This window comes from Dermacentor variabilis, unplaced genomic scaffold, assembly GCF_050947875.1.
Source record: "Dermacentor variabilis isolate Ectoservices unplaced genomic scaffold, ASM5094787v1 scaffold_22, whole genome shotgun sequence".
Lineage (NCBI taxonomy): Eukaryota > Metazoa > Arthropoda > Arachnida > Ixodida > Ixodidae > Dermacentor > Dermacentor variabilis.
This window is the reverse complement of record NW_027460390.1, coordinates 965,652-990,160: the sequence shown is the minus strand read 5'-3', so window position 1 is coordinate 990,160 and position 24,509 is coordinate 965,652. Positions and strand designations below refer to the sequence as shown.

Sequence of the window (24,509 nt, the reverse complement as noted above, 5' to 3'; positions counted from 1 at the left end):
TCACCAAGCGCTATGTGTGGCCTGGGGTGAACGATGACCTGCCAACCTGGGTGCAGGCTTGCCTGCCTTGCCAGAGAAGCAAGATACATCACACTAGAAGCTCACTTCAGAAATTCCTATTACCAAGCCACTGTTTCCTCAAAGTGCACATAGACATTGTCAGACAGCTTCCTCCCTCCAAAGGATACCATTATCCCCTCACAATTGTTGACCGGTTCACTAAGTGGCCAGAAGCAGCACACATCATTGATATCATCCCCAAAGCTTTTGTCAACATCTGGGTGTCACAATTTTTAGTTCCAGAGGAAGTGGTTGCAGACCAAGGCAGACAATTTGAATCTGCCTTCTTAAGCCATCTCTCAAGTCAGCTAGGATCAACTGATCAAGCAATGGATCATACCTTGCTTCTCGTCCTCCTTGGTATATGTAGCGTCTTCAAAGAAGACCTTCAGTACACTGCAATGCACTGTAGTTTACGGAACTTCAATTCGACTGCTCGCTGAGTTCATCTCCCAATGACACTACCAGGAAAGCAAGCTGGCATCTTATCTGAAGTGCTTGCAGGAAATTTTCAAGGCCATTCGACCGGTGGCGTCGTGAAGCAAGTCAACGCGAAACCCATTCTTTTTCAAGGATTTGCAAGCTGCCTCTCATGTTTTCCTTTGGACAGACGCTGTTTGCAAGAAACTCCAAACACCGCACACCAGCCCACACTTTGTGATCGACAGGCATGATAAGCATTTCATAATTCATGTTGGTGCTAAAGAAGGTAAAGTATCAATCAACACGCTGAAGCCTGCCTTAGTTCGAATTGCCCCGGTTGGTGCTGCAACTGCCGCCTCCACCCTCCAATCATCAGACTGTCCCAAGCCACCTACATCAAAACGAAAGCATGTGAGCTGGGTTTGTAAACACGACTTCGTCTCTACGGCAGGGGGCTTTGTGTCAATGTGCCAATGCGCCAATGAGAATGACATGTGCCAAGACAGTGCAAGCGGAGGGAGCTCGTGAGCAGTGAAAATAAAGTCATAGTTGGTGCTTGTATCTCGACATGGGAACATCTCTCCTTCCTACCGCCACAAGCTCAGTGCAATAAATAAGTCTGCTGGGAAGTTGAAAGATCAAACCAAAAGAAACGAGAAACAGCCTCTGAGGGTCACATGGTCATATACCTGCCCCCAATAATTTATATATGCCACTGTTGCATATGCCATTACATGCCTAAATGGCCAGTTGGCTGATCGAGTTATAAACCAAGGGTCAAGCACGGGTACGTTAGAACAAGTGTGCCATGGTCAGCATAATGCACACTGAAACTGTACAAAATGTCTTATGAACAAACAAGTGTAGAGGCCTCCCAAAAGAAGTGGCATGACTGTCAATGATCAATGTAGGACAATGTCCCAATGTTTTCCTACCCAAGTTTGAGAACGACAAGTACTGGTCTCACTAGAAGCCTTGTTACTTAGGTCTGTAGAAAAATAGCCAATATTTGCTGCCAGACACCAAAACTGTAGATATGGAATAGTATTCCTGAAGGCATGGAGTCCAACAGCCCAGACGATCCACAATGTTACCTACCATGAACAAGCTGACATATACACAGCACTTCCCCCTCCCCCCCCAAAAAAAATTGGCATTGTGTTTTGTGTTATCTGTCACATACTGTACAACTCCGAATAAAAATCAGTTGATTGCACATTTGTCCAGTCTGAATCGCTTGTCCCATTATTTGTGCTCTTCATCATATGTTTACTTTCTGATGCCCCACTTCAGGCACATACCTTAGACAACCTGTACACACTGATGGATCCCAGAAACATGCCTTCCAACACATGACCTACTAGGCCTTGATACGTAAAACCTCATTAATACATGCCCACCTAAAAAATACCAACGGCTGAAATGTAGTTGCAACGAATCCTTCACCCAGTCTCCATAGAGCCTAATGTATTGGCTGACCGCTTAGGCCATTGTGGCTTATCATACGACTATTGGCTAGTGCATACCATGATCACTTTTTGTCATATAGAGGTTGACTGTGCAGCCTCAAGCCATGCTGGACTTTCTGCCTTTTTGGAAAATACAGTGATCAGTCAACTAATGATTTCTGCACAATGCGTTGGCGGGCTAGTCCGCAATGCGTTGGCGGACGACAGGACAAGGCTAGTAGCGCCTTGTCCTGTCGTCTTTCTTGTGTCTGTCTTTTTGCGCTTAACAAATGTATTAATGATTTCTGCTTTAGCACAAGTGTGGCGTTACCTACACTGAGAAGCATCGGAAATGCACAGAGGCATGGTGGCTGTCTCAGCAAAGAACATAACCACCAAAGGGCCCACCAGTATGACTTATCGCCGCCAACCTTATTGCGATAAGCAACTTCAACTATCTGCTCGGCAGTGCACAGTGCCGTTGTAAACCTGCAGCACACTTGATCCGAAAGAGCTGCTGTTCTCTTTCATCTCTTTGTGTGGGACCGCTTCAAGTGCACATTGCTGGCAGAAACGAAAGCAGCCCGCCATCAGTGCGTTGGCTCAACAAGATACATGCCGTACCTGTGCACAGCCAGCAGCGACGTGGGCATGAAGAAACCTCACTGCACAACGCTCACACGAAACATGGGTGCAGATCTGCCAGCAAACCAGCCCGCGTGCAGTACAGGGGCGATATTCTCAGGCGATCAGTCACAGAGATAGTTTCATTTTTGCGAGATATCGCGGGACTTGGCACTGGGTGTGTTGAATTGTATGGCCAAGAACGCCACTGGCACTGTGCCTAGATAGTGAGCTTGGCACAACGCTGGAAACGCTGCAGAATGTATACACGGATAAGTCTGGTGCCGCATAATGTGAAATCTCGCAAAATTTATCGCCAGAGAATACCGCCCTAGCAAGCATCCTGGCATAATGATGGCATGCACTACTTAGTACGTGGCGTGCTGGACACAAATCTTGCAGACCAATTGGAACCATGTGGTATCAGGTAATGTGTTTCAATGAAGCACTGCAATGATTTAGTGTTCATCTAAAGCGTGATGTTTTCTAAGGGAGTGGTCCCTGCACATGCCTGTGTTGCTCCACAAAAGGTGCACATGATCTCAGCAGTACTCAGGTGGAGTTTTTAAAAAGTGCAGCACTGGTAAGTCACTTAATGCATGAAAGGTGTATTCAATGACCTTGTGTGCATCTGCCTCACACAAGAAGCTGTCAACATATATGCAGTATAGCCCTGAACAGCACTGGGCTGCAGGCACAAACATTTTAAAGGGAACAATTGCTAAGAAAATGCTGTTAAAGGGAAGCTGAAACACTTTTCGAAAAAAATGAGTTCTCTGCGGCATTCTACAGTTTTGAGTCCTCTGAACACGAATATCTGGTTCAAAAAGGGCGGAAACAAACGCAAGCGGCTGGTTTTTTTCAAGAAAACGCGCACCAGCGCGTTTTCTTGAAAAAAATGCCCTGAGGCGCACCAGCGCCTCAGGGCATCGCGCGAACGCCGCTGTTGCCCGTGATTGGTCGGGGCCGCTGTGACGTCAATCGCGGCAGTCGCCGGTCGGCGCCGCCGCACGCCGCCGTTTCAGAGCGTAGCACGCTGTTCTGTTCTGGCTTCATAGCTGAGTTGTTAAGCATTATGGAACGTTCTCGCTGTCTCGGACAGCTTGTATTTTCGCCGTACATGTTCGAACCGACAGCCGATACGGAAAACAATGGTGGCAATGGCGGTAACGGCGGCAACGACGATGTTGAGTGTGAGAGCTATTTGTGCACCTTCTCGCGCGTTGGAAATCTTAGCTGGTACGTATGCTTTTTTTTTTCATGTAGCTGCACGTTCCAATGACGGGAGAAAAAATGCGCTAAAGTGTCATTGGGAACTTGCGGCTGGAATAATGCCGAAGCACTAACTTCTCATTAGATTGTAAACACGGGTGCGATTCCGCGATATCAAGCACCTTGCCGCTGCTTGTCTAAAGTCCCGTGGTTTTTTGAGTGTTGATACATGATCGTGAACATAAGTGCCGCGTTTCAAACCACGTACATGCAGTGCTGCGAGGTACAGTCACGGAAGTTGCTTATCATACACATCCAGAGATGGCCAGAGGTATTATATGTGCAATATTCATACTATGGTTCGACGACTTTGCGATTGTGGCTCGATCAAGAATCGGTATGCGTGCTCCATGCTAGTGTTGACATAAAGATATTAGGCAGTTTTAGCACCGCCGTGTGGTAAACACGATAACTGCAACCGTACGTCGAATGTCACTAGGCAAGCCTATACTCCATTTCATACCTCAGGCGCAACGCTGTGGAAGCTACGCACGAAGTCCGGTCACCAAAATTTATTACTGCGCGTGTTTCCGTCTATGCTTCGCAGCGTGCCAGCGGCGTTCGCTCGCGCGAGCATGCACGTGAATCTGCCACGACGGGCAGCTTCACGAAAGAACAACAAAGAAAACAAACGTGAGCGGCCGCGGCGGCAGATCTCTGGTAGCGTTGTTCAGTAAAGCGCAGGACGGAAAGAGGCATGCCAGTACATGCCAGCACGCCGGTCCGGCAGCTCGGTCGCCGCGAATGACGTCACTCTCGCCGGTTCTCTCCTCTGGCAACCACCTCACCCGGCGCTCCGGGAAGCGATGGGGGCGTGTCCACGGGGGTGATTTAGAAAGCGATTTCCGCCCCTTATATTAATAAAACGAAGAAAAAAATTCGGAAACGTAAATTATTAGGTCTGTTCTTCCCAATCCCAGCAATTCATTGAAATTGAAAACCGTTTCAGCTTCCCTTTAACATCTGATAAGAAAATGCTTTTCTCACAATGAAAAAAAATTAACTTTTCAGTCAGACAGAATGAGGTGGTCACCCAGCACTAAGGGTCTACCAGTCACTTTTGGTAGAGGCCAGCAAAACAGGCCTTGTTTCCTAGCAGGCACAATGGGACAATGCATGTCTCACGACAACCATGTCATCCTCAAAGGTTGGGGTTTTGTAGTGCAGACCTCACACATTCATAGAATGCACCTTTTCGGCTGTCAAGTATAGGTATTTTAGTGTCTATATAAGGCTTTCATTTTGTTTGGGTCACCTTGGTGAAGGAGCCCCAGAAAAGAACACATTCCACTAGTGTAGATGGCATGTACAATTTGCACCGCTGCTGAGCCAAGGGATTTGTCCTAAAGACCAACATCTGTGTCAAGGAAAGCTTCAAGAAAGGGCTGAAGATGTATAAATGACACTACACTGTATAATTAATGGTCCAACAGTAGTGAATTTCGTAGGACAGACTGAGTATAGGCACCTTCACAGTCATTAGAGAAACATAACCTTCATGAACCCCTGTGTCAGGAGGCTCACACACAGTGCAAAGGGCTTCTCTCATGCCAGCTCTTTCTTTGCACGTTCTAGTAGACTATCATGAGCTTAAAGTCAGAATAGTTGTCATTTGATATGTCCCCCCCCCCACCCCCCACGAAACTGTCAGAGGCGTGCAGTGTGGGGTGCACAGCACAACGGCGGATATGGTAAAATGGCTCACATTTTTTTCTTAGTCTTTTTTTTTCTCTAATTTTGCATGCTTTTTTCTTTTGGCACACATACCAGCAGCCAGATTTATATGTTATAACCAATAATGCAGCATGGGAGCACTGTAGTAAGCGGTTTATTTTACCATAGAACACGTACACAAGTGGACGATGCATTGGCTGCTCATTGATATTGCCGATACTTATATCCGATAGTTCTACTTTGTTAGAACAAGTATCGTTAAAAGTGGGTTCAGCTACATATGACTAGCCCACAGCATTAACCCATCTGGAAAAACCCCATCATGGTGCATGAAAGCCTTCTTTTCATTGTGATTGAATGCATGGACCTTACATGCCAGATCCATTCCGTTGCCATCAATTTGCTTTGCCACAGCACACAAAACGCTTCACTGCACGACATGTCTACCATTTCTGAACGCACATACACATGAGTCCGCATCGCATCAGTAGCCAGTACTGCACATAACTACGAATCCATTTCTTCCATATGGCAGTTGAGGGAGGAATTACATTACTGAGCAGGAAAGCTGGATTAGCAGTAGTGTGCTGCTAAGAACTGAAAAAAATTTGCAGGGCAACCAACCTAGAGCAATTTGTAACTGAGTTAGTTTACTTGGTTGCAATTCCTGATATCACTCATTAAAAGATTTGTTGACTTTTCAAGGTGCTCATAATTTCTCTGAAATTTGCCGGTTGCAGTTGCCAGCCCAGTGTGACATATTTTTACATAATGCAATGCCATGATTATGATAATGTGGTGTGATTATGAGCATATATGTGCTGTACACACTTTTTCGAATAAACTTGTTGAGAGTCAGCACTGTGTGTGTCTACTCCTGTCTGTTATGTCTGCTTCGAACTATACGTATAGCCAGACACCCTGTAATCAGAACTGCTTACCTTACATGCCACAAGAACCAAAAAGAAAGCGAACCCAAAATTATAGATTTCCCTCAAGACTTAAACGAAGCCCCTTGACTAAAGGTATTGCACTGTACACTACCAGTCACCTTATGCTATTCCCTGCCTATTTTCCTGCTGTTGCAACAGGATTGTATTGCTGCCAGTCTGCGCTTGTAGAGAAAAAAATTTCTTTTTCCTTTGCGAGAGAACACATTAAAGTAAGCACCAAACTAACAGAGGCTTGTACAGTCATGAGCAAAAGTCTAGAGAGCACCAGCATCAGCAAACATAAAAAAATTTCTAGCACAGCCATGCAAATTATAATTGTCTCAATAGAGTGCATTGCTCAAACAGGTGTAGGTAGATTCCAGCATTTTATTTCAGCCTGCATGCCTAGGCTGCGATGAAAAATCACTTTTAAGTGGGATCTATGGTCCTCAGACTGTTGCTCGTTACTGTACACCCACAGTAAAAAGGCGCCATCACCTGGAAAGTAGTTCCTGAAGCAGGCTGAGAGCATTTGCTGCAGCGTCCATTCGTTTGGATGTCACCAGCTGGCTTGCAGACATTAACAGAGGTTGAAGAGCTGCATAAAACGAGTCATTAGTGCACAGAAATGACCAAGCAATAAAAGAGCAACAGATGAATTAAAGACTGTAGCATTTAGAAGGCTCTTTCTCAACATTAGCTGAATGTACTATGTATACTCAAGGAATGAAAAGCATCAATTTAGGGCTAACTAATGCACAAGGGCAAATCAGAAAGTATTTGCCCCATTTTTTATTAGCCAAAATAACGTACACACAGGCAATTAAAACAATATGTACTATTCGACGTGCCTTACACTACTTTTCCAAAAATAGTCCCCACACCGGTTCAGATATTTGTCCCATCGTAGCACTACATTTAAGATGGCCCTAGTCGAATGTGACACGAGCAGCTTCCCCGAAGGCTCATTGTCATGCAAGTCTTCACGATCTTTTGCGAACTCACAACACCACCACCTCGCACTTCTAAAAGCAAGACACCTTTCCCCATACGTGGGCTGCATCTCCCTGTGGATTTCAATGGGAGTTTGTCCCTTGCTCCATAGAAAACAAATCGTACTTCGTTGCTCATACACTGTGGACGTGCGAAGCACAACCGCCATTTTCAACAACTGATAGCAGTGCCATGCCGTGGAGCTATCGACAGATAAGGCCAAGATGGTCCAAGAAAGGTTCACTGCTGGGAATGGATATGTTGACTTGGCATTTACAGCCATAATTTGGCTAAAAAAAAAAAAATAGGGGGCAAAAACTGATTTTCCCTTGTACACACTTTTGTTTGCGTAGTCTTAACTTCAGGTGGCATTGCGTAATCCTGTCTTGTACACTTATATCAGCATGTGTATTACCCTGATAACCAGTTTCATAGTGGCATGACATGGCACTTTCGAGTAATTACACACATGGGGTGTCCTACTTTAAAGTTTCCCTGTCACATTTCATTCCTTAAGTAAAGCACAAGTGCTCTTTTTCAGCACTAGAACAATTATATAGTTCTCTCATACAAAACAATTTCTCATAACACAGAAAAAATTTCCTCTGCTTCTGCTTGGACAGCACTCTTACTAACAGCACGCAATAAATAAACAATGAATTATTATGGAGAGCTAACTATGTAAAAACAAACCTATGCCAATAGACGCACTGAGCTGAAAATTTTACAGCCAGAGTTAAGCCTGGGGAAACAAGCTGACACCATGTGCGGTAACAGTCAGTACAATAAAGCATACCTGCACACTTCTGCATTTACAACCATGTCAGTAACATTTTACAGAGTTGTTCGAAGAATCTTGCAGTCAGGCGTCAGATTGGGGTTTGAGATCTTGCTATGGTGTCCACATGCCAAGGAGGGCGGAATGCCAAAGTACTCATGGTCAAGAATTATTTCGGGACTGCCCACTATGGCTTCTCTCACAGCCCACATGCTGCTTTGAGAAACCAAACTCAATTAATCAGCTATGCAGGGAGTGCAAAGAAAAACAAGCAGTTGCACTTTCCAGCTGGCATGTGGACATCCCTTGCAGAACAATGCTTATCACAGTTCAAGGGCTGATCTTACAGGTACTGAACAAATACATCATAGGCTCCAGGCTCACAGGAACACAATGTGGTACACAAAGTAAGTGAGTCTTCCCTGGGATTTGCTTGTGCTCCTCCCACAATTCCTTCTCTACAAGAAGAATAAGTTGCAGCTGCTCCACAGTCTTCCACACCATACAAAAAAAATTAGGCAGAACAGATCCCTGCTGTCTGTCCATGTATATGAAGCAATGTATACGAAGCCATGTATATGAAGCTTAGTTTTTGGGAATGGTGCATTGAAACACAACATATGGAATGTGTAATGCAGGCCTCTTTATTTACAGATTACGATGTGCCCATGGTATTGGGCCATTTCTTTTCTTCTTGTTCGGCAGCTATCTGGATTACGGTAGAAGAACGGATAAAGTGTCTGAACGAGGGTGCAGGGCCGAGGATTTTTTCGATCGTGGTTTATGTTTCTCTCGGCAGATGGCGCAGATCATCAAGGGTCAACCACAGCAGCTGGTGTGACGCGCAGGACTCCTCAAACATGGGACTCCTCCTCAATGGAATTGCTAGTAAATTGTCCCATATGTGCCTGTGTACAATTCTCAGCACCTGGCGAGCCTCTGGGAAGCAAGCTTAGGTATATCCTCCTAAATATCTAAGAGTAGTAGCACTATCCAGACAATGTGCTTTGCAACTCGTGAAAGTTCACTGTAGAGACAGCGTATTTACTAGTGCTCAACTTTGGTACAAATGCAAAACTATCTGGCTATTGCAAAGTGCAAAGTTTTTCAAGCTATGCACATAAGGTGAGAAACTGCAGCTTGCTAAATACAGCGATGTTCGTGGTTAGCATGCATGGCAAGCACACACATTGCAACTAACCGCACAAGTTACTTTTAATATTCGTTATTTCAATCTACAGTATCTTGCATGTTACTCTATTCCAACCTTTTATTTACACCAAGTAGTGCCCACCTAGTCTATTGAATGCTAAACGGCATGCTGGGGCGAAAACTCAAGAAACACAAATGCACGAATGTACAGACACTTCCCAACGGGGTATATATTAACATCTGAATGACACACGTAGTAGCTAGAATAATGTGATAACAATTGTTCGTGACCGAAACAATGTTTAAAAGTATGCATAAACTCCACTGGAGTTTTCCAAGTATGCGTAAGCACACCCACAAATTTCAATTTGGCCCACCCCAAATTTCAAATTGGCCCAGCCCCAAATTTAGGTCAGCCCACCCCCAAATTCCTCCTTAGATCTCCTTAGATATAGGTGCAGCGGTGGCGTAGAGGTAGAACACCCGCCTCGCGTGCAAGAGGTCCGTGGTTCGAATCCCGGTGCCGGCAATTTTCCACCGGATTAAAAAAAAGAAATCCGCGTGTTGATAAAATTGCACAAACAGGCCTGGAGTGTGGCCTGATCCCGGTGACCAGAACCGGTAACGCACTCCCTCACCAGAGCAGGATTGGCCACCCTGGTGCAGTACTTGGCCACAACCTCCTATGAACACAACAATCAAATCCCGGCCCTCAGTCCCCAGCAGCTGCGAAGCAACTGACCACGGTGGCGGTCAGACCTGCGACGCAGCAGAGGGTGCTAAGAATCACTGGCTCCGGACAGGCCGCCATTGGAATATGAACCTGACAACGTTTAACGCTAGAACGTTATCTAGTGAAGCGAGTCTAGCAGTGCTATTGGAGGAATTAGAGGGCAGTAAATGGGATATAATAGGGCTCAGTGAAGTTAGGAGGCCAAAAGAAGCATATACAGTGCTAAATAGCGGGCACGTCCTGTGCTACCGGGGCTTAGCGGATAGAAGAGAACTAGGAGTCGGATTCCTGGTTAATAAGAATATAGCTGGTAACATACAGGAATTCTATAGCATTAACGAGAGGGTGGCAGGTCTTGTTGTGAAACTTAATAAGAGGTACAAAATGAAGATTGTACAGGTCTACGCCCCTACATCCAGTCATGATGACCAGGAAGTCGAAAGCTTCTATGAAGACGTGGAATCGGCGATGGGCAGAGTGAAAACTAAATACACTATACTAATGGGCGACTTTAATGCCAAGGTAGGCAAGAAGCAGGCTGGAGACAAGGCAGTGGGTGAATATGGCATAGGCACTAGGAATAGCAGAGGAGAGTTATTAGTAGAGTTTGCGGAACAGAATAATATGAGGATAATGAATACCTTCTTCCGCAAGCGGGATAGCCGAAAGTGGACGTGGAGGAGCCCGAAGGGCGAGACTAGAAATGAAATAGACTTCATACTCTGCGCTAACCCTGGCATCATACAAGATGTGGACGTGCTCGGCAAAGTGCGCTGCAGTGACCACAGGATGGTAAGAACTCGAATTAGCCTAGACCTGAGGAGGGAACGGAAGAAACTGGTACATAAGAAGCCGATCAATGAGTTAGCGGTAAGAGGGAAAATAGAGGAATTCCAAATCAAGCTACAGAACAGGTATTCAGCTTTAACTCAGGAAGAGGACCTTAGTGTTGAAGCAATAAACGACAATCTTGTGGGCATCATTAAGGAGTGTGCAATGGAAGTCGGTGGTAACTCCGTTAGGCAGGATACCAGCAAACTATCGCAGGAGACGAAAGATCTGATCAAGAAACGCCAATGTATGAAAGCATCTAACCCTACAGCTAGAATAGAACTTGCAGAACTTTCGAAGTTAATCAACAAGCGTAAAACAGCTGACATAAGGAAGTATAATATGGATAGAATTGAACATGCTCTCAGGAACGGAGGAAGCCTAAAAGCAGTGAAGAAGAAACTAGGAATAGGCAAGAATCAGATGTGTGCGTTAAGAGACAAAGCCGTCAATATCGTTACTAATATGGATGAGATAGTTCAAGCGGCTGAAGGGTTTTATAGAGATTCATACTGTACCAGAGGCCCCCACGACGATAGTGGAAGAGAGAATAGCCTAGAGGAATTCGAAATCCCACAGGTAACGCCAGAAGAAGTAAAGAAAGCCTTAGGAGCTATGCAAAGGGGGAAGGCAGCTGGGGAGGATCAGGTAACAGCAGATTTGTTGAAGGATGGTGGGAACACTGTCCTAGAAAGATTGGCCGCCCTATATACACAATGCCTCATGACCTCGAACGTACCGGAATCTTGGAAGAACGCTAACATAATCCTAATCCATAAGAAAGGGGACGCCAAAGACTTGAAAAATTATAGACCGATCAGCTTACTGTCCATTGCCTACAAAGTATTTACTAAGGTAATTGCAAATAGAATCAGGAACACCTTAGACTTCTGTCAACCAAAGGACCAGGCAGGATTCCGTAAAGGCTACTCAACAATAGACCATATTCACACTATCAATCAAGTGATAGAGAAATGTGCAGAATATAACCAACCCTTATATATAGCTTTCATTGATTACGAGAAAGCGTTTGATTCAGTCGAAACCTCAGCAGTCATGGAGGCATTACGGAATCAGGGTGTAGATGAGCCATATGTAAAAATACTGGAAGATATCTATAGCGGCTCCACAGCCACCGTAGTCCTCCATAAAGCAAGCAACAAAATCCCAATAAAGAAAGGCGTCAGGCAGGGAGATACGATATCTCCAATGCTATTCACAGCGTGTTTACAGGAGGTATTCGGAGACCTGGATTGGGAAGAATTGGGGATAAAAGTTAATGAAGAATACCTTAGTAACTTGCGATTCGCTGATGATATTGCCTTGCTTAGTAACTCAGGGGACCAATTGCAATGCATGCTCACTGACCTGGAGAGGCAAAGCAGAAGAGTGGGTCTAAAAATTAATATGCAGAAAACTAAAGTAATGCTTAACAGTCTCGGGAGAGAACAGCAATTTACAATAGGCAGCGAGGCACTGGAAGTCGTAAGGTAATACATCTACTTAGGGCAGGTAGTGACGGCGGATCCGGATCATGAGACAGAAATAATCAGAAGAATAAGAATGGGCTGGAGTGCGTTTGGCAGGCAGTCCCAAATCATGAACAGCAGGTTGCCGTTATCCCTCAAGAGAAAAGTATATAATAGCTGTGTCTTACCAGTACTCACTTACGGGGCAGAAACCTGGAGGCTTACGAAAAGGGTTCTACTCAAATTGAGGACGACACAACGAGCTATGGAAAGAAGAATGATAGGTGTAACGTTAAGGGATAAGAAAAGAGCAGATTGCGTGAGGGAACAAACGCGAGTTAATGACATCTTAGTTGAAATCAAGAAAAAGAAATGGGCATGGGCAGGACATGTAATGAGGAGGGAAGATAACCGATGGTCATTAAGGGTTACAGACTGGATCCCAAGGGAAGGGAAGCGTAGCAGGGGGCAGCAGAAAGTTAGGTGGGCGGATGAGATTAAGAAGTTTGCAGGGACGGCATGGCCACAATTAGTACATGACCGGGGTTGTTGGAGAAGTATGAGAGAGGCCTTTGCCCTGCAGTGGGCGTAACCAGGCTGATGATGATGATGATGGTGACCCCCACTATAAGCTTCCTCATGCATTTTCTATGGAGCCCTAGTATCCCTACGAGTATTAGTTTTGATCAATTTTATTTTATTCTCGGGGGGGAGGGGAGTTAATTGTTCCTGATCGCTATAAAGCGACCAATCATCTACATTTACACTATTATAATGATTACATGTCTTTGTAAATTACGCATTTTGGTGCAGATACAAGGAATTATACTTTTCGCGTGACAGGCTGGGGTAGCAGAGGACGGGAAAATGATGATCCTCCCCTCCCCCCCCCCCCCCCCCCCAACAATGCAGTGTTCCTGCAAGCAAAGGGATGAAGCCTGAACAGAGTTGCAGTCAGCTTGCTCTGCAGACAGACGGCGCCATTCAGACATCTTATCTGTTCTTCCACCGTGGTCTGCATCTTCTGTGTCATTGACAACTGAGAGAAAGGGTCTGACAGGCTCTTTATTTATGTCTGATGACCAGCACTGCCAACTAAAATTTAAAAAAGCATGGGAGTTCAGACCCCAGAAAACGCTAAAACATTTGATACAAGCACCCAAAATCCACTAAAAAACCTGCTAAATGCAGACAACAATCTGAATCACATTCAATATATTTTTTTTATTGCATCTACGTAAAAGAGCTGAAAAAAAAATGACAGTGAACAAAAAAAGTGCTTCTTTTCGTCCCCCCCCCCATACTGGAATAATATATATAAATTATCAATATTACCCCATTCACTTCCACGGCAGGCCCTGAGCCGGCCAGGTCAGAAAAGGCCAAAGTGCAGAATATCTGCCACCTTTCAAGCGGATATTCTGACACGTTTTTTGTACATGGTAGCACACTACAGGCTATTTTCTGGTTGTTTTGTGTTTCACTAAAAGGTAGACATACTTTCAGCAGGAGTTGATAGCAAAACTATGGAAAACTTCCCACTCGCCAGACTGCACTCTGTTGTAGCCATTGCAGCCAGGGTACCAGGCCAAAGAAAGAAAGCGTACAGGCTTCCGAGTGGGTTCTTACTTTTATCTTTTTTCTTTTTCAGCCCATACCACCAAATACTGTGCAGCAGAAACCTCTGCGGCTGTGTTTAGTTTTCAAGGGTCAAGTCAAGAAGTCCAAAATGCCTTCCGAGTGCAAAAAGAAACAAACATAAAGCTGCACTCCACTTCCCTATACGCTTTAAAATGTTTTATACTCACTTTATACTTTTTTAGTGCATCTTATGTGGACGCCTTTTGTAAACAAAACAAACTAGCCGTTTTGTAAATGTGATGTCTGTAACAGATCTTAGAGCTATTTGCTTAAGTGCAGAACATGCTGAATGAAGCTGGAATTCACTGTGGAACAGCAGGCACAGCGGAGTGCCAAACGGGCAGAAGCGAAAGGGTTAAGCTTTTTTTTTTTTTTTTGAGCAACTGTGAAGAGCGGATATGGTTTCAGCAAGTTGTGCTTTGCAATAGCAGCACTTGACCTGTCTGGCGTCACCTGCAACTTCCATCAACCAGTCTTGAAGTGCAGACTGCTAGTAACCATTCTTTCATGAATTTTTCGGCTGTATTTCACCGGAGCTATTTCACAAGTCCTCTAGAGTGCATCAGTGAAAATGGCAAAGAGTGAAACTACTAAGAACTGCCAAAACTGCTAGAGCTATATAGTTCAGAAGAGGCATGGGGACATGGAAGAAATTCGAAGGACACTGTTGAGGATGAACATGCTAATTCCCTCTACCTTCCAAAAGGGTGTGGATAAGCTACATGTTTCCAACACATGAAGCATGAATTTAAAACAAAAAATACCACTGAAAAAGAAGCCCATCATTAGATGAGATCTGCTAAATAAAAACACCGACAGCAAGAAAAAAATTCCTACTAGGCAGTGAAAAAAAAAACACTAAATTAGAAACACTGTTAATGACACGAATTGACACTTTCTGATTGGTTAGCAGCTTAGAGTACTTTATTTAGTTATTTGAGAAATGCTACTGCTGAAAGACCCCATGGTGACGATTTCCATGCGTCTGAATTGCTTGCTACTATGCGGCTGCATTATAAATCAGGTAAGTAAACTAAGAACACATGTGGCACACAACCTTTATTCAAGCACCACGGAGGACTGGAGCTGATTAATATTTATCAAAGTTTAGGTTGCGGAAAGGATATAGGATGTGTGGTCCAATTGGAGTGTGCTCGCAGCAAGTTGATAATGGTTAGAAACAGACACCGAAGCGGCAGGTGGGGGGGAAAGAGGCCAAGAAAGCTTCACTTTAAAAAACAGCACTTAAGTCACTGCTACAACATACAGCCATCTACTAGCCTCAAGGTCATCCCATGGCACCATCTGCTAGAATCTTTCCGTGAAGCAGAAGGCAACATCATGTGATACCGGCTGCAAATTGTTCAGCATCTCCAGTGGGTTAGTCACAATTAATTCCGAGTATTTGCATTTTTTAAAGGGCTCCTCACCAGGTCTGGCCATTTTGAGCTGACAAGCGAGTGCATACAATGCACGTTAACGATCGTGCCTGGAACATATTACATGCGACCCACCCCGAAAACAGCTGAAATCCCAAACCAAATTCCGTGTGCCCTTCGTCTCGGGGGCGCAGCACTCCCAGCCGGAGTGTCAACGTCAGTCGCACAAATGCCCCTACGTAAATGGCAGTGCTGTGACATCACTCACAGTGACACATCAATTCGAGAATCATTCAAGGCAACATCAGTAATTTGTTTGATCTGTTGCTTGAATAGTCGAATTAAATTTTAGAGAAATAATAAAACATATAAACCGTATGTCTGCATGTCCTTGTTTTACTTCTTACTTCGTACCGTAGCAAGAGAGATGTACTTCCGTTTCGTCGGCTTGTTCCCATATCGTGCAGTCATGTGCACAGAGAATGAAACCATGTCCTTCTCTACCATGTTCCAGTGCACGGTCATGTTCTTTCATCTGCTCGCATCTACCTCAGTGTTCATGTGGCACTGACTTATCATACTACTAGTATGACGACGATTCCAGCGGTGCAACGATGCAGTGTATTGCGGTAGGGGTCCATAAGCCGGGCCAGCCTCTCCAAACATGTGCACAATGAGGGACTCATTTCGCAGAAGCAGCCAGACAATACCGGAGGTGTTCTCGTGCACAGCTTGCAAGATCATGCACAGAGCAAAATGAAACAAATGGAACCGCTCGTGGGCTCATGGGCTCGTGCGCAAAACCGTCACCGGAAGTGCGCCACGCAGCAAGAATGTGAGAAACAAAATTTTAAAAATGGGGACCATGGCGTGTACGTAACCCAATCCTCTGGCTCATGTATAAGAGAACGCAGGAAAGGAATTTCACTTGCAGAAGCTAGATGACGCAAGTGGGGAAAGTGCCGATGTTGGCAGTGAAGCTAGCCTCCTGAAATCATGGGTTTGTTAAAATATTTGTATCTCCGCAAATAATGAACCAATTTGAAAAATTCTTCCAGTAGAACTCTCCCTAGAGGGCACATAACAACTTCCAGCATATTATGTCTGCAATGTATGACCGTACAGTAGCAACAATAACTACAAGGGCTGCTCTGGAATACTTGAAGATCACCAGACTAGATGCAAGGCTTTACAGAAACTACTGTGTTATTGTAAATGTGCATCTATTCTTCCTGTCCTCATCACCATCTTTCAAAACACTTTTTTGTCCCTTTATTTTGCTTCCCTTGTGCAGAGTAGCAGGCCAGAGCATGCTAGCTCAGGCTGACCTCTCTGCCTTTCTAATAAATTATCTCCCCGCTCCAGTGTGTAACCAAAATTTGTTATATGGCCTGGTAAGGAGCTCTTTAAGCATTGTATCTATGGCATCTTGGCTGAAAAACAACTTAGCGTACATTGCAGTCTTGTGCATAGTGCCGCAAAGGCTTTTAGTGAGCAAATTCTTGATGCTTTCATATCAGTTATTCAGTTAGCAAAATCTGTCATAAAAGCAGTTATACGCACTTTTGCCACAATGACAGTGCTGTTCACAGCATTTGTCATGGGGAGTGTGGCTTGCCACTGTCACTAGAATTACCGCGGGATAATTTGTCACTGGCCTAATATAATACATTAAACCTCGACCACTTATATTTTCGTCTCCTCAATGCATGTTTCTGCCATGTGCAAGCATGCAAGTCGCATGCATCTCTGTGCAGGGTATTTTAAACAATGTCATATCAAGCGAGCCCGCTATAAGCACTGTGAACATAGCTTGCTCAACTCTTACGATCACCATATTATTTTGTTTTCAATTACTTTATTAGCCAAGCTGCCGCTTTATTTTGGGGTGCGCATGAAAACTCGCAGCGGGCTCGGTCGAATATGTCCAGCAATACAGCACCGAGCAGCGAGCCATGCTGTAAAAGTGGCAACTAAATTTCTGCCTTGGGAATGAAACCTATAATCCTCAACCCTACAACCAAGGCTTCAGTTGCCAAGCCAGCAAGCTGCGTTGGCTGCAGCAAGGGCACGAATGCAAGTCATGTGGTGTGACTTCCTATGTCATTGTAATAGCAGTGCCAGTCTCTTCAGTGGTGGCCTTCGAGGCCTATACTCAGCTCACAGTGCAACAATTTTTCATGAGACAAAGCAGCACTCTCCCCTGTGTCTCAATAAAGTAACAGCGCAGGGCATGGCGCTTACGTGCCATCTATTGTGCGGAGTTTATGGTGGCAGGGATGGGCTGCAGGTAGTGCGCAATGATTCAAGGCTGTTCCGGTGCTCACCGCTCTTGAGTCAAAGTAAAATGCTTTCTTATTACAATTGCAAAACAACAAATGACCACATTTTTTTTTTTTATATAGCAAAATGTCATACCTATTAGAGTGCGTTTAATGTTTTGCAACAATATCTTACAGCGACGCTTTAGCTTGAAAAAGCAGATATATTTGGTGCCTCCCACAACCTTTTGCAGACATCATACATCACGGACAAGACAATTTATCTTGTTCTCTCATTAACTTCTTTAACAAGCCCTTATGGGATGATGAATAAAATGTCTATAGTCCAATCTGTGCATATACGTTCAGGATCTGCAACATCATTGGTACCAGCGCTTGCACTCAGTTTGAAGCAATGATGAAAGAATGTCTGTCCGCAGACTCTAGGCAAACGTTGAAGGTGACAGGACATTCCGTTAAACTGTACACGTCTTTTTGCCCTACTTGGCCTCCAAGCTTGCCATAGTACTACTTTCTCTGTATATCACTCTCTGTAAAGTGATTCTCGCAAACATTACGTCCGTAATGCAACTATGGTAACAGCAAATCCACCAAACACAAAGGAAAAAAGTAAAGATAGAAATGGGACACTGCAGTTGATTGGCTGCATCGTGTGGCATGCGCCGTACCGCAATTACAAGCAATAAATAATGCATAGCACAGCCTTCCGCAAGACGCAACCACATCGCAGTTCATTATGTTCACTGTAACTAAACTGAGCAGGCAATCGGGTCGTTATGTGTGGGCAGCTCTTCCATAGGCTGCGTGCAAAACTTTTGGGTATAGATAAACTGTTCGTATTAACTGAAAGTTCACTTTAGGTGGAATCTTTGTAAGTGAGCCTGACTGAATTGATTTTTTTTTATATGTATACATACATATATGACAGACCAGAGTAGAGATCCCCCAAAAAATTTGATGTGGCAGATATGCGAAAAGGTAATCAAATTACTGAGCATCAAGCAAGCAAGTAACTGAGCAGAGCACTAGTTACCCTGACAGATATGCATCTCAGCATAGTACTAATTACTGAAGAAAGTAACTGATTATTTGCAATTTCCAACCAAGTCGCATATTCTAGCAGAACAAGCAAAAAGTCCAGCATTACCAGAATAACTTATTTCTGCTCAGAAACAGACACTTTGGAAATTCAAATCAGACAGCTTGCTTTTTTGTTTCCGGGACAGACTCATCGAAAAACAGGCAGAGAGATTACAGCTAGCATACCTAGATACAAGCCAAGGTTTGAAAATTATTGGTGTGCCTGCTAATTGTTGCACAAAGCAGTGACATTCTGGAAAGTTCAAAAACTTTGTTGCGACTAGCGTTTTTCCAATTAAGCTGCATATGTTTAACTGCATTATTTTTTAGCACAGAAACACTTCATAGGATAAGATTTTGTAAGGTACCCAATTAACAAAAAGTTATTGTAAAAATTCCACCTATGGAATATATTATAGTACATATCTAGTCTTATTTCTCAGCCACCTTCAATTCCCAAACTTGGCCCTCTCTTTACAATCATCTCGCAGACAAGTAGAAGAGGGTCATGGTTGCACTTTTTTATGTGTATAACTAAGAAATCACATAGAAGAAATAAATACTTGCTTATCATGCTCTGTGTGATTGCCCTAGTACCTATGTCTGCTTTCTCAAAGCTGCAGTGTGCATTACAAGCAACAAATAATGCATAGCACGGGCTCCATTTTGGAGACTGGCACTCGTTGCATTTCAGTTAAAAATGGCAATTGCCTCCAAGATGTACAGCACCACTCGTGTCATGAGTGTCAGCTCAAATAGTTGAGCAATATGTGAAATTATATGGTAATAGTGCTTATCAAGATTTCTGGAGTAATTATTATTTTAAGATCACTGGTAGATGCTCGACACATGTCCAGCAAATTAAAATGCTTATCTTAGAGGCAAAACAACAAAGAGAGCAAGAAGTTGCAATACACATTTATTTATCAAAGCCATCGATCAACAAAGCCACCATTCAAGGCATGAGAGTGTACAGCAGCTGACAGAGCACTGATCTTCAGCAGTTGTAATTAATCTTAGGAAATGAATAATTAAAAGAAATTTTATATCAGCAGCCACAAATGTTTTGCCATGGTTACAGACAATAACATTCACTATAAGAAACCGATTAGACAGGTCTCAAATGCTCACCATAGGCAACAAGGATGTTCTCATAAAACACAGGACACTGGCTGAAGCAGCAGAGGCATTTCACCAGAGACCTGTTAGGAAAAAGGGGGTACAAGAAGGACGTGAGCACACAAACTACGCACACGTCATATAGAAGCACCACGCACTGAGAGTCCTATAGGTCTGCTTTCTGTAGCCGCTTATGTTTGCTACATGTCCTTCATACTTTTGACTGCACTACAAACTGAACCAATGTACCTTTTTCTCAGTAGTAACAGCCATACAAAGCCAACCGTTATTGATACCAAAGAAAGTATAAGAAAAATTGACAGTTCTTTATAATTGACACCATAGAATTATATATGCATGGGTCTTAAACTTCTCATAAGCTTCATACTTTTCATAGAAGATCAGAAAAATGAAAGCGTTAGACAACTTGTTTACCTGTGCGAGTCCCTCAGTTCGCATTATTCTTTTTGATCATTGTTTTGTGAAGGTGTAAACTGTGGCAGCCTTGATGTTTTCACACAGTGCAGAACAATTTATTGGCCAGTTGCATGCTTCTAAAATCACAAATTATGTGATGACTGCAGCCGGAAGGTTGGCCACTTGTCACCATGACAGTGACTGGTGCTGGCTAAACATTCCCAGGGCTATGTTTCCTACATAAATGCCCAAGAGAGAAGATGGAGGAATAGCTGGTTGCCATAGCTTGGTTGGCAAAGCATAGCAGAAGTTGCAATCAGGTTGTGGGGCTTAGCACCAACCAGCGACAAGTTGTCTTTGTAATCTATTTTATTTACTCTTTCTTGTATTAGAAATGGGCGAGATTATAAATTTAACCTTCATTCACATTCTATTCTCCATTTTCAGGTAGCAACAGTTCTTTTCACTATGCTTCCCATGACTTTATCGTCTGTTGGCTCCACACAGTTGTTACTAGTATAGAGCCCCTTTATTACCATGATTTTTCTTGCTTTTTTTCATCAGAGGCAGCATCACTGATGTGGTGGAATTGTCAGATGAGTTCCTCACAGTGTTACTGTGTGAAAGGGTGTCCTTTTTTTTGAGCTGAGGATGTCAAGTGAGACATAACCATTTTTGAAAGTTTAAATATTAGGTAAACGTACAAGAGAACACCAAAAATGTGGTCACAAGGCACCATGCCCCTTCACCAGTTTAAGTGCATGCATTACCTTTTGCTGGATTTTCTCTCAAAGGGAGGCCAGCATGATCATACAAATGCTGTTCACACCCAGGAAAAAGGCTGGCTCGTAATACACTTTGAACACATACTTGAGAAATGAGCACACTCTGAGGCACCATCGGTAAAGGCGCAATGATATGCATGTGATTTCCGAGTGATGGCAACGAGTGACGGCGACAAGCGACAGGAATCCATCTACGTTTCTTGCCGTGCCCCTTGTTTTTCAACTGGCCAGAAAATTTCACTTGTCACGTGAAAGCTTGCATGGCTACTTCCAGTGGAGACGGCGTGATTTCACAACAACGTGGCAGTAACCAGTCTGCCCACCTCGATTTGAATTTGCTCTCCCAACTCGCTCTCTGTCAAGACATTAAAAAAGAATTAATAAAGTTAGCCATCACTTTGTCTCATCTCAAGCTGAGGATAGAGTATTGGCATTGTCTTGTTGGTATTATTGAGATCAGTTGTTTTGATACCATTAGGCCTGAGACGTCACAGAGAGCCACGAAAGTGTTTTGAGCATTGCTCACTAGATGGTGCCCCGGCATTTTATGGTGGCCACGTGGAACGGATTTCCACTGGTAATGACAGCATACTAAAGCTAGGCCTCATACACCTCGGTTAAAACATTGGCTTCGTGGTACGTTTTTGCTTTCTTTACAGCTGCACAATTGTATTTATTTGGACAACAATGTTACTTTGTTGCGACTTTTCACAATGTCATGTCTATGCAGTTGCTCCACGCCGTGACAACAGCGTCTGCCTGTCATGTCGCTTGTTGCATTCACTTGAATATCACATGCAAATGGCTGCTGCTTATCGCGAAGCACAGTGGAAGTCAACACAAGGACACAGAGACACCACAACCTCACCCTTCCCTGCAGTCTTGAGTGTTCTTGTGTAGCGTTTATTTTAACAGTGTGTCCTATTACTCAAGATGCACAACTACACCAAGATGTTCAAATCGAGTTACAAGACATCACTTTTCAGTGTAAGCTGACATGCTGCAGGGGCACTTATGCACAGACAGCAGATTAGCGCCAGACTTCACAAATGCTTATTCGCGAAAATGTGAATATGCGCCACATTGGATGCTGTATCAAAGGCCACTCCCGGCTGCACCACATAAATGTCAAGCTGGAGACCAACATGCACCTGTGGGAACTAGCTTAAACCCTGGCAGCCTCCGTTCCATGCACAGCTGGCTATCCATAATGTTTAACACTACAAGTCTGCTTGGATGAAAGCTGTGAACATGATGACATGGCTGGTACTGACTTGTGAACAAATACGCAAGGTAAAATACTGAAGACACAATGTGGCAGGTACCACACAATATTTCTTTTCTGAATTGCAGCAAAAAAAATGTGTCTCATTTGAACAAAAATATAAACATAGAGGCTGGCTCTCAAGGTGTAAAAAAAAATAATAATAATAATCTCATGTGCCAAAAACTTGCTTTAAAAGTTGCATTTCAGGTGGTTAATACGTCAGCAACTTATCCTTACAGGGCCAGATAAAAATGATATTTTTTACTGTAGCACCATGTGGCTCCAACGGCAAGTGCAAGAGAAACATTTCAAATTGTCACCCCCGCAGCCCATTAAAAAACAAAAAGCACTGTAACAATGTGCTGAAACCTTTAGCACTTATTAAAATGTTCCTAACTTTCATGCAAGCTGGCACTCCCAAGCTCTCTTGATCTCCTGAACTAGCTTCCCAACTATAAAAGCAAGTTCTACAGACTGAAAATGAAGCTCAAGGACGAGAAGTTAATTATGGCTGAAGAATCTGGAAAAGTGTTGCCCAAGGAGGAAGGAAGAACTGAGGAGAGGCCCTGACATCACTCTTGTTCGAAGCCTCCGTGACGCCGGAAATTGGGTTTACTCCACCATTTTGTCAGGGCAAATTCTATCCTCTTGTTTACATGTTTTGCTTGCAGTATGCAACCACACCAGGCTGTGCGGACGTGCGCATGCTGTAGCGATCCAATCAACGGATGCCGTTGCCACAGTCGTGTCATCCGAGTGTTGTGCTCTAGCGTTGGAAGAAGTTCATAGTGAACTTGGCAAATTAGATCATGAGGCTGGTCCCTGCTACTTTTGTCGGCTTTTGTGAAAATAAATCTGCGCATTCTCACTGTACTGCAAGAATGCACAGGCAATGATTGACAGCACACTTTACATACACACATCACGACACATCGCCTATGGCTAGCCCATCTGCAGTTCAGGAAGACAAACACGTATGCCAGTCATGGCTTGAGACATCGTTTTGGTTTATTGAACAAATTTCAGGCAGCCGCACACCGTGGCAATGTGAAGAGCCACCGCACGCTGATGAGCAGGCCAGCAGAAGAGAACACATTTAGATACCTGACTGCGTTTCGAGGAGTATTCTTCTCATGGTAAGTGAAGCTTCACGGAAACAAAGTTCTGTGGTATCCACCACGCAGTACCGAACAGTATGCACGTATGCATGCGGCTAGCACATTGAACGGGATCACTATGTGCACCCATCAGCCGTTTCATGTGCGCAGAGGCGTACATTACTCTGTCAAGTCTTGTTCACTCTTTCACTGCATCCACCAACCTTCACTTCCCTGCGCCACTTCGGCACACAGATAACATGTCCCCAGTTACAACGGTATGAAATCTACGGAGCAGAACACAGATGAGCACGCACTACCATAACAAAAACTGCCATTGTGCCGTGACAACATGGCCACTACAGTGAGAAAAACCACGCGACTTCCTCCACAGTTTTCTCCCAGACGCAGACTGGGTAGGGCCTCTCCTCAGATTTTTCCTTCCTGTTTCCCCAAAGATTAAAAATAAATGACTTTCAGGACTCTACTCAAAGGCTTTCTTAAAAGCATCCTGATTAATTAGATGAAAGTCAAGCAGACCGATTCATTTACCACAATTTAAATCAATAAATCGAAACATTACATAAAACCATCTGTGAGTGCGAGGAAAGGAAAGGCGGCTATGGGCACACTCTTTTAGAACTCATGCGATAATGCTTACACTTATTTTTTTGTACTCTGAATGCCACTCTAACCTATTAGCCATGCAAATTATGAAAGTGCAACAAAATACCTCTAAACACAAAAATAACTTAGTAGCATAATTGACTGCGCTAGCTGGTGTTGCATCATTTGGTATGGAAAGCATGAACGTTTAACGGAGACGCAGAAACAAGACACGAGGATGAGCACTCGTCCTCATGTCTACTTGCTTCTGTGCCTTCATTAAATGTGTAAATGAGAAGAAAGGGAGTTAATCGAGTAGTCTGACTTTTTTTACTCATATCATATGTGCAATTACACGCAAAAGGATGAAAAATATTACCCTAAAGAAAGGTGCATAAAATTTTCTTTTGTGCAGTAAAGGTCACCCAATTTCACTGCTGACAAAAC

At 43.9% G+C, this 24,509-nt stretch overlaps 1 protein-coding gene across 1 annotated transcript in view; it reads right to left on the bottom strand.

The window, feature by feature from the left end:
* Window positions 1-24,509, bottom strand: part of LOC142568594 (uncharacterized) — a 203,911-nt gene that overhangs the window by 107,497 nt on the left and 71,905 nt on the right. Inside the window, exons 9-10 of the mRNA XM_075678472.1 lie at window positions 19,903-19,973; window positions 6,932-7,031 (exon numbers count right to left, since the gene is read on the bottom strand). Of these exons, the coding sequence (XP_075534587.1) occupies window positions 6,932-7,031; window positions 19,903-19,973 (171 nt within the window). The remainder of the gene's footprint in view (window positions 1-6,931; window positions 7,032-19,902; window positions 19,974-24,509) is intronic.